At 39.8% G+C, this 14,154-nt stretch overlaps 1 protein-coding gene across 1 annotated transcript in view; it reads right to left on the reverse strand.

Annotated features, from left to right (window-relative positions):
• Positions 1-8,148, reverse strand: part of KYNU (kynureninase) — a 115,617-nt gene extending 107,469 nt beyond the window's left edge. The window contains exons 1-2 of the mRNA XM_080670354.1: positions 7,913-8,148; positions 1,077-1,258 (exon numbers count right to left, since the gene is read on the reverse strand). Coding sequence (XP_080526480.1) covers positions 1,077-1,245 — 169 coding nt within the window. The 5' untranslated portion in view covers positions 1,246-1,258; positions 7,913-8,148. The remainder of the gene's footprint in view (positions 1-1,076; positions 1,259-7,912) is intronic.
• Between the last annotated feature and the right edge of the window lie 6,006 nt (positions 8,149-14,154).

Raw genomic sequence — 14,154 nt, forward strand, 5'->3', positions numbered from 1 at the left:
ATGTGACTCAATCTCACCCTAAAATCCTATTAGCTGATTCTCTTGGGTTATGAATATCCAAAATTGTACCTGCCTCACTTAATCTCAAGAAGAAAGGAAATTAGACTCTACTGTAAAGTATGTGAAACCAATTTTGGTGGATTAATTCCATTCAACCTAGTAGCCTTTTTCATAGAAGTAAAATGGAGCAAAGCCAAATATGAAAAATTGCTTTATATTTTGATACCTGTGCTATCTAGTTGCTGTTTAGTACATATATATATATATATATATATATTGATTTCAAAGAGGAAAGGAGAGGAGAGAAACATCAGTGATGAGAGAGAATTATTGATCAACTGCCTCTTGCAGGCCTTCTACTGGGAACTGGACCTGCAACCCAGGCTTATGCATGGGAATCTAACTGTGACCTCCTGATTCACAGGTCAACACTCAAGCACTAAGCCACACCGGGTGGGCTGTGTTTTGTTGTGTGTTTTCTTTTGTTTGTTTGTTGTTGTTTTTTAACAGAACATCTCCCTAACCAAGGACAGAGTCAGTTTACTCCATTATTTTTAATTTTTAATTTCTTGATCATTGATTGTTTTTTTGTTTTGTTTTGTTTGGTAAGTCTTATTCACACATAAAATCCATCCTAATATACTAAATCCCAAAATGACATTTTCTCTAAGGCAAGTATCATGCTATAAACTAGGTGTTATAAAATCAAAGATATTGTAATAATATACTGAAAAGGAAAAGGAATTGTTTTACACTCAAAGTGCTTAGAGAACAAGTAAATGCATCTGCCTATAATTTCCATTCAGTCAATCTATTGTTCAGAGAAGTAGATGACAGTAAAAGCATCCTTTAAGTATTTTGTTCAGAAGATGAGAGGAAACATAAGGAATCTGAGGCAAGGGTTGGCTGACAAGTTGATTTAGTAGCACTGGGAACCTGCTGTTTTTCAGACAATTGCAGTGGCTCTATTATATAATGGGACAACGATTTTCAAAGAGTTATGGTAAACACGTGCAATAATAAAAATAGATTAATAAATTGATTAAGGAAAATAAAACTTTTTCTAGTATTCTCACTTGGAGGGAGATCCTGCATTTTGGGAATATAAAAATATTCCCTGAAGTGCCTCAGCTTATCTTCCTCATCAAGACGGAGGGCAACCCTCTCATCTGTAGGGAGACATCGAAGTTCAGATGCCACGCGTTGCACTGTGTCAGCTGGTAACTCAAGAGGTAAAGGCTCCATTACAAGTTGTTCTCTAAAAATGAAAACAAAAATGAAAAATCATAAAGCCGCCATAATTTTCTGCAGAAAATTAGCCCTTGGAATAAAACACCTTATGTTTTTAACTAAGAGTTCCATCTTCCCAACCTCAGAAATAATATTGTTACCCAAACAGCATTAAATTCTGTGCCTGAGTGTTTCTCATGTATCAGACCAAAAGAATAATAGTCCTTTAGGGATGTTGTAAGTTTGAATTAGGCCAGTGGTCAGCAAACCGCGGCTCGCGAGCCACATGGGGCTCTTTGGCCCCTTGAGTGTGGCTCTTTCACAAAATACGATGTGCGAGTGCGCCACGTACAGTGCGATTGAAACTTTGTGGCCCGTGCACAGAAGTCAGTTTTTGGCTCTCCAAAGAAATTTCAATCATTGTACTGTTGATATTTGGCTCTGTTGACTAATGAGTTTGCCGACCACTGAATTAGGCAATGATACTCTCAATAAACGCTCACTCTTTTTATTTTTATTTTTTGGAAAATGAACCAAATTAGTGACTGTCAAAGATATGTAACTTCACCTTTTCCTTTAGATGTCTCACTAGATTCAGGGGTGGGCAAACTTTTTGACTCGAGGGCCACAATGGGTTCTTAAACTGGACCGGAGGGCCGGAACAAAAGCATGGATGGAGTGTTTGTGTGAACTAATATAAATTCAAAGTAAAGGAGCGGAGGGGAGAGCAAGAGAACTGGATAGAACAGCCGGATCCTGCCCGCGGGCCATAGTTTGCCCATGGCTGCAAGGTGTCAGTTAAAGATGCCTTTGGGAAAGTGTAGGGAAACAGCGCCCCACCTGGCTTGTCCTTCTCGCTATCCCACCTGCACTAGCCCAACCCAGTGATTCTTTAATCATAGTTTTAAAACTATGGAGATATATACAATAGAAACTTAACATATATATATATATATATATATATATATATATATATATATATATATATATATATATCAGAACAAAACAGGACTTTGTGTTGTTTCCTGAAACCACATTCTACTCATCATTGAACACTCCCCACCTTTAATCATCATTGAACACTCCCCACCTTTTTGGAAAGAAAACTTAATCTTTCTGAAGGGGATGAATAACAATAAAGATTTAAATACATATTTAAACTTCACACAAATTTTATGTTTTCTATATTTCTCAAACAAAGTTTTAGTTTTTTGAAATTGAGTAAAATAGTCTTTGAGAAAAAAGTGTTTTTTCCTCAGGCTAGTTTGATTTACCTATGTACACTTTTGCCTGGCTTTGCTTCCATATTCCTCCATTCATTTTCTTTTTCAATAAATATTTATTGAGCACCTATCATGTTGCACCACGCACTGGTGGAACAGCAATTTATAAGACAGTATTTAAATAATAACTCTTGTGGAATTTACTTTTTAGGGGGAAGAATGAAAAATAATTAAATTGTATAATATCAGATAGTTTCAAGATCTATGAGTAATCAGATAGAGAGCCACTGGGGTATGGAATAGTTAGTTATTGGGGGCTCAAGTGTACCTCTTTAGGGAAAGGCTATAGAGTCACTTCTGAATCATGTCATGGAGAAGAGCTGGACCTGGAGGAAGATAATAGCAAGTGCAAAGGCCCTGAGGTAGAGATGGACTTGGCCTGTTCAACTCATGGACTAAGAGAACTAAGGGGAGGGAGAGTCTATGATGTAAGAGAGACACTGGCAGAAATTAGTCATGAAGAACTTGGAAGGCCGGAAAGTTTATATTTTTCTCAGTTTAATGTGAAAACATTGGAAGATCTTCAGTAGAATTATTATTCTACTGGTGAATTATTATTTAAATGAGAGGTAAATTAAGGCAATTTTAATAGTTCAGGGGATTATGACAGTAGCTTAAATGTGGCTAGGGGAAAAGTAGTGAGAAATATATGGATTTAATTATATATTTTGGGGACAAAAATCTAGAAAATCTATGGTAAAGACAGGAAAGCAGATAACTTTAAGCTTTGGGAGAAATTCCTAAAGAAATACTGAGGAAGGAAACATTTGAGGAGGGAAATCAGAGTTCTATTGAGAACATGTTAAATTTGAGATAAATACTGACCATCCAAGAAATTGTCAAGCTGGCTCTTGAATATTTAAGCTCAAGGGAAAATTGGATCAGAAAACATATGTTTAATATTTTTCAACTCATAGAGTGTACTTAAGACCTAAAATTCCTAGGCACCAACCTAAACAAACATAGATAAGTCTCTAGAATACCAATTTAATCATCTTTCTTCCACTCTTCACTCTCCTTCCTCTTATCCCAACACACACAGTGTTAGGCAATAAAGAATTACATGTCTGAGTTTATACAATGCCAGCAAAACAAACCTTCTTCCTGTCCTCTAACCTTACATTCTTCTGCTTACTTGACCTCCTCCTTTCTCAGCTGCCAATCGTCTCCCTGATGAGCCATCCTTTATGTTGCCAGATAAGGAAACTAAGCTTCACCTGAGCATAGTTTTCAGTTTTGATACAAGTAATGCCTTTCAGTTGCTGCAGTTCATGCTTCTGAACAAAAGCCAGTGATTTCACCATTGATCTTAATGGTCCTTTCAATATCTGACAATGTAAATTATTTGTTCTCTTCATGAAATTTTCTCTCTGTGATTTTTCTTATGCCATTCTCTTTCCCCAAAATGTTCCACTTCCCCTTGTACATATTCAGATCCTAGTCATCCTTCAATGTTCTAGCTCAGTGGTCGGCAATCTCATTAGTCGACAGAGCCAAATATCAACAGTACAACGATTGAAATTTATTTTGAGAGCCAAGTTTTTTAAACTTAAACTTCTTCTAATGCCACTTCTTCAAAATAGACTCACCCAGGCCGTGGTATTTTGTGGAAGAGCCACACTCAAGAGGCCAAAGAGCCACATGTGGCTCGCGAGCCGCAGTTTGCTGACCACGGTTCTAGCTCAAATGTGACTTTTTATTGAGATCTGCCATGGTGTCTCAGCTAAAATAGTCTTTCCTCCTCTGAACACCTATAAAACTTATGAGCACACATCTAGTAATAAACAATACATTCTGTCAGGTACTGTATTTATTTAGATACATATGTGGATGGGAAAGATCAAACATGCTTGTCATGCTGACAACTTGATTGTAAATGGGTCTCTACCTATATTTTTCTGATGAAAGAAACTACTTTCTGGGTAGAGATGACTAATTCTGCCACTTGACATTATCAGTTGCCTGGTCATCATTAATTAGACCTCTCCTGGACACTTGACCCACTAATGACAATGGTTTTGTCAATGGCCTGTGAATGATTGGCTGTGAAAGCTCTGGCCAAACAATCATGACAGTGTTTAGCTGAGCATGTAATCAAATTCATTGAGGAATGAGCTGTGAGATATAGTTCTTCAGTCAGTTAGAAACAGGAGCAAAATTTAAAAGAATCAGAGAGAGAAGCAATAAAGTGGTAGAGTATAGAAGGAGAATTGTCATGGGTGACTCATTTTTGAGAGTCATACAGAACCACTGATTGTTAAAGCACGAAGTGATTCCAGCAGTAAGAATCTGTTAAAAAATAGTTGGCGATGGAACAGCTTTTGTTCCTGAGAGGGTGATAGGACAAGTCAGTCTGGACACTCATGAATCCTTCCATGCAACAAAGCATGTGGAAGGCCTGGGAGGCTGCCTGCCTTGCTGTTCTAAAAACCCCATGAACTGTTTTTCTGCCTTACGATCAAGGGTGTCTTACTATAAACCCATTACTCAGGGCAGCTTGATTTAGTTGCTGGTCTACCTATTGAACTGTATTCAACCATGGAGGCGGGAGAGAGGGGCTGAATCTTATCTTTATAGTCACTCCATTGTTGAGCAGTGCCTTTCAGATAGAATTTTCCTCTAAATTGGCAGTTTAATATGAATACACAAAATAGCTGGGTGAATATTTGATATGACAAATTACATGCTACTAGAGGGTTTCCCTCCTATTCCAACTACATGGGAATAGAGAAACACTTCCAATGAGACTCAGAAACACTTCCAAGAGAGCTTGTTTTATATTTGGGACTTTCTTTGGAATCAGCATTTTGAGGGTTCATTGGGGCTAACTTTAAACTCTAAATGAGGTTCCTAAACTAATATACAGATTATTTTGTTATCATCATATCCCAGTAAAATTCAACTTTACTTATTTAAAAAATATTAATATTCATTCATTTAGCCTCTTTATAGTTATTTTTTTATTCAGTCCTTGTAATAATCCTGAGGAATCAGTATAATTTCTCTCATTTGAGGACTAAACTCTGGAATAAACAGAGTAAAAACAGAAACAGAAACAGTGGGACCACACTGTCTGAGCAGCTGAGTCATTGACGTTGCCTGCATCATGGCATGTGGATGGGATATGCAGAGCAAAATTCCTGGCCAAAGACTTGAACCTTTTACTTTATTTTTACATGCCTCTTACTTCCTAATTTATTATTATTATTTACTATTTCTTAGGTCCATTCCCTTTATCTCCCTTTATTTTTTGTTTTAGCCTTGTACTCAGTCTACAAAGCATCACAGGATATGAATCCATCTACACTTTTTAAATTATTGTTTTATTTATTGATTTTAGAGAGGGGGAGAGAGAGAGAGAGAGAGAAAGAGAAAAACATCAATTTGTTGTTCTACTTATTTATGTATTCACTATTTGACTCTTGCATGTGCCCTGACCAAGGATCAAACCCACAACTTTGGCATATAGGGATGATGCTCTAATCAACCTAGCTGCACTTCCAGGATTCCATCAACTCTTTGTAATCAACCCTTCCCATTCAGTGCTGTGATACCACAGTGTCCTTATTATAAGGAAGCAATTTATTAACTCACTAGAACAGTGGTCGGCAAACTGCAGCTCCTGAGCCACATGCGGATCTTTGGCCCCTTGAGTGTGGCTTTTCCACAAAATATCACGGCCTGGGCGAGTCTATTTTGAAGGAGTGGCATTAGAAGAAGTTTAAGTTTAAAAAATTTGGCTTTCAAAAGAAATTTCAATGGTTGTACTGTTGATATTTGGCTCTGTTGACTAATGAGTTTGCCGAACACTGGTCTAGGGCAAGTCACGTAACCTTTTTGTGTTGCAATGTTATATAAAAATAAGTTAAATATTACTTTCTTCAGAGAATCATGATTAAGATAAAATAAAATTAGTGAAGTACTTTATAAAAAGATAAGATATATTCTTGTAATATATTTCAATATTAATACTTTGTGATGAAAATTGCCACTTTACCCTCAGCTTAGCTTCTGCAATTTTGTAAATCTTATTTTCACAATTTTATTTAGAAAGCTAAAACTTCATAGCTAAAAATTTTATGATCATAACAATTGTTATTTCTATGCAATTTGGAACTCAGGATCTTCTAGTCACCCATGGGTCTAAAGTTAAACAGTTAACTAGATGATATGAGTACCCAGTGGTTAATCTTTACAGAATTTCAGGTATCACGCCTGAAATGAACAAATTGCACATATGGGTTCAAAGTTTAGAAACCGCTAAGCAAATTATAAAGTGTGTAGCTTTTCATTGTGAAAGAGGGGAACATGTTATTTATTTATTTTTAATTGAATTTATTGGGGTTACATTGCTTAATGACATCATATAAGTTTAAGGTGTACAATTGTATAATACATCATCTGTATATTGTATTGTGTGCTCACCACCTCAAATCATGTCTCTTTCTATCACCATTTATTTCTCTTTTACCCTCTCCTGCCTCTCCCAACCCCCATTTTCTCTATACTGTTGTCTGTCTATGAGGTTTTTGTTTGTTTGTGGGGGTTTTTTTGTTGCTTTTTTTTTCTTTTAATCTTTATTGTTGAAAGTATTACATAGGTCCTCCTGGGGGGAAATGTTATTTAATATATGTGCATAGAGCAACAGTCTTTAGCCCTATCACTGTTTGAGAAATGAATGACATCACTGTCACAACTGCATATTTCATATCTAAGATTATATTAATTACATACTGATCTTCACATTAACAAGATCAATGCATTTTTCCAATTTACTACTTAAATAACACCCCACCTTTTAAAAAATAGAAACAGGAAAGAAAAATATACAAACTAAAAAACCTTCTTGCTATGTAGAAAAGTGTATCAACTTTCTATTCTTAGGCAAATATTTCATAAAATGAAAGGGGAAGCAGCCTGTTTAAGAAAGACATTTTCACTTCTCTAAATAAATATTTAATGACTAACATACCACAAGACAACTACAGAGTTACCAGAAAACAAAGGACTTACAGCTTATTGAATGAATTTTGATATAATTTTGCCATTTAAATTTAAGTAACTACAGGAGTAACTTTAATTAATCAAAAGTAATAGTCTTTTATGAGTTCAGTGAACTATTGACATGAATTCTTTTTCACTACATTGGTAAAGTTCTCTTCATTTGACACAAAATTTTACGAACTGTAGAAATGATCTCTGGAATTTTAAAGGAACAGCCATTAGGAAATTCTACTACTTACATGGATATAATTTAGAGGGGGGAAAAGTAAGAAGAACCTGGCAGAAGAAGCTTCTAAAGCATCATGACAAGGATACTAGCAGAGAAAATATCCCTTTGAAAAAATCACTGAATATATATTTGTATACAAAGTGTATACCAGTGTCTCAATGCTTACCGGCAATCCGATGGGGTTTGTTTACAGCTCCCGGTGTCCTTTAAACACACACACACACACACACACACAAAAAAAAAAAAAAAAAAAAAAAAAAGCTCTTAAGAGTTCCTTAGACTTCTAGACCAGACCACAGGGTGAGAAATTCAAGGCACTTCTGCTCAGACTCCACCTTGTGGGGAATTTGTGAGCTTATTTTAGTTCCACCCCATCTAAGGCGATTGTAAATTTCCAGTGACAGACAAACACGTAAGCAAATGCTGCTTTTGCTTTCTGTTGCAAATACTAGGAGCTCTGCCCGGGACTCTTTCACCTAAGCAGCTCTGCCCTTTAGACTCCAGTAAACACTTCCTTGTCCTCAAACTACATAGATCTCTGGATTATAATAAATAATCCTATAGAGCAAGTGGGGTATCCTTGTTTGTGTGTGAGCTGAACCAAGGAGTTTGTCCAGGAACCAAATCCCAAAATTTGCATCCCTCCCTTGCTTTAGGCTTTGGTAGACTAAGGACTAGAGAAAAGTTCTTTCCCAATTCTGCAACTTGGACTTTTGAGGCAGGAACCCACTGTTAAATGCATGGTGAGCTTCCATGTTGAAGGCAGTGTTTGATAAACATTTTAGTCAAACATTTAAAATAGGCTCATAAGCCAGGCAGTGAAAGAAAAATACTACATGATCTCACTCATTTATGAATAAAGAACATTATAACCTGATGAACAAAAAGGTAGATACAGAGGCAGAGAAGCATCAAACAGACTCAAATTACAGCAGGAAGGCTGGGGAGTGTTGAGGAGGAGGCGGTAAGAGATCAACCAAAGGACTTGTATGCATGCATATAAGCATAACCAATGGACACAAGACACTGGTTGGGGGGGTGAAGTGAGGGCATGTGCCAGGGGTTAGGGGAAGCCAGGGGAAGGTCAATGGGGGAAAAAAGGAGACATATGTACTACTATTTGTAATACTTTAAACAAACAAAAAAAATAATAATAAATAAATAAAATAGGCTCTAGATATACTTTATTGCCAGTGTGTGTGTGTGTGTGTGTGTGTGTGTGTGTGTGTGTGTGTGTGTGTTTTAGAAACTCCCAGATCATAAAACTGGACAGTCAACAAGACAAGCAAGGAAGAAAAAGAGTTTCAAATCATGTTGAAAGTGTTAGGGGCAGAAACAGAATATTGGGACTAGCTATGGTTATGGGAAATATTATCATGCTCCTTTAACCATGATTGCCTTGTGTTTGTTAAAGAAAGGACATTCTAACCCGGCTGGGAGTTATATGCCCTCAGGACCTGGGAGTCAACCTTGGACCTGGGAGTCAACCTTTGAATTGTGGTCATTTCTCATTCAAGAACTGCCTATTACCATGGAAAGATTAACAACCTTGTTGCCCAAAAAATGGAGTCTCACCCCTCCAAATTGCCTACTTCCCCATTCCTGTAATCCTTGCTTCTCCATGTCATTCTTGTCCTACCCTATATAAGCAGCTGGTTTATGGGGGGCTGCAGAGCAGATTTTTGTGGATGACCTGCTGCTTTTCCACACCATTTGTAGTATTGGAATAACTGCTCATATATGACTCAACCCTTTTTGCTTAATTGGTCCAAGTAGTGACAGGCAGCACAGACCCATTGATTATCTGGCTACAAAAGTTGCCTAAGAAACTTTGATCTTTTGATGAATGCCCTTTTAGTTATAAAAACCAAGATCAAAGAGTTTCAGAATTAAGACCAAAGATAGAAAGTAAACCTGAATAATTGAATCACTTTTGTACACCTAAGCCTTGTTGAGCTCCTACAACACACCAGGTAAAGCATTTTTTGATTCAATCACATATATCATGTGTTTGCTATATAACCCTGGACAATTCAACTAACTCATGCTGAGGGTCAGTATCACACTTTACAAAAGGACACATGAAAGTACCTTTCCTCACAATATTACTAATATATATATATATAGCCAGGGTACCAAGACAGGTAAGACAATAAATGGCACTTTCTTCATTTTTTTTTTTAAGTTAACTAGACCGCAAGTGCTGGCTGCCCTCCCAACTCTAAAGGAAGAGGATAAAACACATGCAATTTTTTAAAATTGATTTTTCAGAGAGAAGAGGGAGAGAGAGAGAGAGAGAGAGAGAGAGAGATTGCTTGCCTCCTGCAGGCCTGGAACCAGGAATCAGACCAGTAAACTAGGCCCTGAAGGAATCAAACCAGCCACTGCCTGGTGTATGGGAGTGATGCAATTTTTGGATTGGAACACGCGGTGTTTTCCTGGACTGGGTCCCTGATTCTTTGTCTGCTGGAGTCAAAGAATGATTCCACGGACAGAAGGTGGCATAGCAAAGGTGGAAATTTATTAAAGAACAAGTACAGACTCCCACATGGGGAAGGGGAAAGGGTCCCACTGAGTTCCTTTTCCCTATGGCTTATAAAGGCTGCAGATCCTGGTGCCTTGATATCCCTTCTGATTGGTCACTATTCCCCTAGACTGCTTACTATAGTAACTCCTGGCCTCAAAGGTCGAACCTCACAGGGGACATGTGAGGTTCTCCCCCCCTCCCCCTCCTTCCTTATTGTTCTCCTATTCCCTTTGGGCTTTCTTCTCCTTCTGGATGAAGGGCTTCCTTCCCTTTATTTTTTAAGTATAGACCTTTTGCTGTTCCCAGCTCCCTCATTCTATGGAAATGTACCTGTTGCAGCTTTTTAGCTTTCCTATTCTACGGAAATATACCTTCTGCTGCTCTGCAGCCCTGTGCTTCCTCCATGGTCCCCTTAATCTCCAAAGTTTTTAAAATTTCCTAAAACCTGTTGTTGCAGAATACCAAAGAAATACCAAGCACACTTCCTAGAGAAAGGGAGGGACCCCGTTTATTAACACTAGTGGACTCTGGGAATAATTTCCAAATCAGAGTGAAGAAACACGCAGAGGGCTTCAGTTTTTATAACCTTCTGGGGTCTTTGTCTTGCAGATATGGTTCCGCCCCCTTTTGTGGCCTTATAGGAAGGCCCCCAGGTGTTGGGGGTCCCCAGGCCATATCCGATGATCTGTCCCAGGGCCAGTGATAACAACCCCCCCCACCCCGGGGCAGTGCATTGTTCACAGTTTTTATGGCCTGACACATCTTGCAAGACCAGTCTCCGCCTCATTCGAACCCCACCCCCCCCTGCGTGTTTCTTCACTCTGATTTGGAAATTATTCCCGGAGTCCACTAGTGTTCTTTTAGCCTTGTGGAGCAACGACCATGGGATGTTATGGTGAACAGGGGTGATGTTTGCTCTTAGCTACTTCTTGCTGGAAAGGGACGATGACCAAGGGGTTAGCATCCTGCTTCTTCCTCTCAGAGGAGTTTGTAAGGAGTTCTTCTGGTTTGTAGGACCATCTGAAGTTTAAAGGCATTCCCGTCTAGTTTGCAGGCAGGCAGGCAGAGGTAAGCAGTGGTCCCACACGCGTAGAATGTTTCTGCAGGGAGCACCAGGGGTAGGTGGTGTTTTCAGCCTTGGGGGTAGAGTTGTATAGTTCATTTGGGACGTGACCTGTTGGATGTTGGCCCTGTGTACTGCTGAAACAAATAGGAGCAACATTAGTTAGCTGCAGATTGGCCATGACAGGTCCTATTATTATTTTTTCCCATCTAATACAATTCCCCCCGCCCCATGCATTTGGTAGTAGAGTCGTAACATGCCACAGGCTGATAAGCATAGCTAACAAAAATCTGGCTTGATTGGGTTTTCTCGTGGTCTACCCGGTCTAGCATATTCAGGTAGCGAATTTCTAAGCAAGGAGCAAAGGATGGCATGACAAGGTGTAATCCAACAATTTATGATAAGGCCTTTGTTTCCTTGCTGTGTGGGGAGCAGTAATTTTATGGTGCTTCTGTGTCCCAGCAAGAGCAGATGAGTTCTCCTCCTGGTACTAGTTTCGGATTCCGCTGGCACTCATAAAAAAGACAAAATAAGAATTATTAGATAAAACCAGTGATTATCCAGTGTGCCACGCCAGCACAGCCAAGGGTTTGGCGAGCCTGAGGGAGGGCCGTGAAGGATGAAGAAAAGACAGACAAAGAGAATAAGCTGGGTCTAGGCTGATCTTCTGTGCATGACTAAGACCACAGAACAGATCCAGACTGCAAGTTGATCCTTTATTTTATAGTCAGAGGTAAACAAGGTAATTTACAATGTTCTTGTAAGTTTCACCTGTTTTGGCAGCACTTGCTGCACCTCCCACAGCCATTAGCTACCCAGGAAATATCTAGGGAGCAGTCACAAGATCAAGCTTAATTATGCTAAGAGGGCTGTGCCCTCTAAGCTGGCACTTGTTTGCGGCTTTGCCAGCAGGTCAGTCCGAGGCTTAACCATATAACTGCTCCCTACAATCCAGAAATACTAGAGCATGTTACGTTAGGAGGAGATAAGAAAGAAAGATTAGTGTTAGGGAGAATTCAGCAGGGCATTTCTGAATTCCTTGGAGCAGGTTGATCAGCCAGGTCCGTTGTCTTCTTAAGGGTGATCCGCAGGGGGTGTTTCTGGTCAGAGATCACTTTCCACTCAGGCTGGGCGTCACTCGGCTGGTGGGCTGCCTTCACCCGGGAGTGGTGAATCCACTTGTTCAGTCCTGCAACCTTAAGAGCTGTGGGGGTGGTTAATATGACTGATAGGGTCCCTTCCAGGTAGGCTTGAGGGGCTCCTTTTTTTAATCCTTTACCCAAACCTGGTCTCCAGGTTTATAAGGATGTACAGCTGTTCCTAGAGAGATGGGTAGTCAGTCAATAACCCACCTGTGGACCTCAAAGACAGTTTTTCTGAGTCCTTGTAGTTGTTTCTGGATTTCTAAGTTCCCTATTTTCCCCAAATCTCCCTTTGGCCGAATTAATGGAGGGGGTCTACCGTATAGAATTTCAAAGGGAGAGAAACCTACCCTGGCCCTTGGGGCACAGCATACTCGCAGGAGTACAAGAGGCAAGATATCTGTCCAGGGTAAGGTTGTCTCTTGGCATAGCTTAGCCATAGTCTGCTTTAGAGTCTGGTTCATGTACTCCACTTTCCCTGAACTCTGAGGCCTGTAGGCTGTATGTAGATTCCAGTTGATTCCTAAAGTCTTGGCTCCCTGTTGTACTATTTCTGCTACAAAGGCTGGGCCATTATCGGACCCTATGGTCAGAGGCATACCATACCGTGGAATTATATCCTTCAGCAATGCCTTAGTGACTTCTCTCGCCTTTTCAGTGCGAGTGGGATATGCCTTGACTCAACCTGAAAAGGTGCAAACAAAGACTAGCAGCTATTTATTCGCTCTGAGCCTGTGATGGAAAGCTGGTGCACATCCCTACTGGTCTATGGTCTGGTCATGCTCCGTCTTAAATTGTCTATCTTGCAGGACCTGTTTGCTTAAGCACTGTTCCCATATTGGAAAGGCCATAAACTATAATACCCCCAGAGGGAGTTGTCAGGGCTGGCGCCAGGCCAGGCCTTGAGATAGGGTCTCAACGGCTCCAATCCCAGAGTTTTTTGTATTGTTTTTTTTTTTCCTCTTTTTGCCTTTATAAGCTTACCCTTAACCTCATTTCAGAACCGCGAGGTTTGGAGTGGCGATAGCACTTCAAGGACGCTGTCGGCTTTTAAAATAAAGGCTCCAAAATTCGAACCTCTGGCTGTGGCATCTTCTATGGGACTCGCTTAATTTCAATATGACACATCCATCATGTATACATAGGAGATACCCAGGAAAAATGAGTAACTCACCAAGGTGGCTTAGAATTCAGGCTTAAATCCCATCTTCATCGGGAAAGGAGAGGGGTGAAGACCTCTTAGGGAAAGCAAAGGATTTTTAGAAAAGACAAATGGGCCCTGAAGAATACATGAGAGGTATGAAGTTTGTGACAAAGTTTGACTTGGTGTGGTGTCCACTTAGAGTCTTTCCTTGATAAGAGTCAATCTTCCCTGGTAGGTGAAACTCCCAGGGAGGGGACTTATGACAACTGGATTATTTGCAGGGATTGTCTTGAGGCAGATAAGGGGAGTTACAAAGGCAGGTGGAACACAGGCAGGGCAGACAGGGCAGTTTGAGCAGCCTAACCACAGGAACCAACTAAGCAGAAATAATAAAATGTTTCTGGACTCAAAGCGGGAGGCATGGGAAAACAAGGGAGGGCCTGTGGCAACAAGGTGTATGAACGCATAGAAACAGAGGAAGTTCACCACAGGGACAGAGAAAGAACTCGTAGAACAGGGCAAGTTCAGATCC

Source organism: Plecotus auritus (genome assembly GCF_963455305.1).
Source record: "Plecotus auritus genome assembly, chromosome: 5".
NCBI lineage: Eukaryota > Metazoa > Chordata > Mammalia > Chiroptera > Vespertilionidae > Plecotus > Plecotus auritus.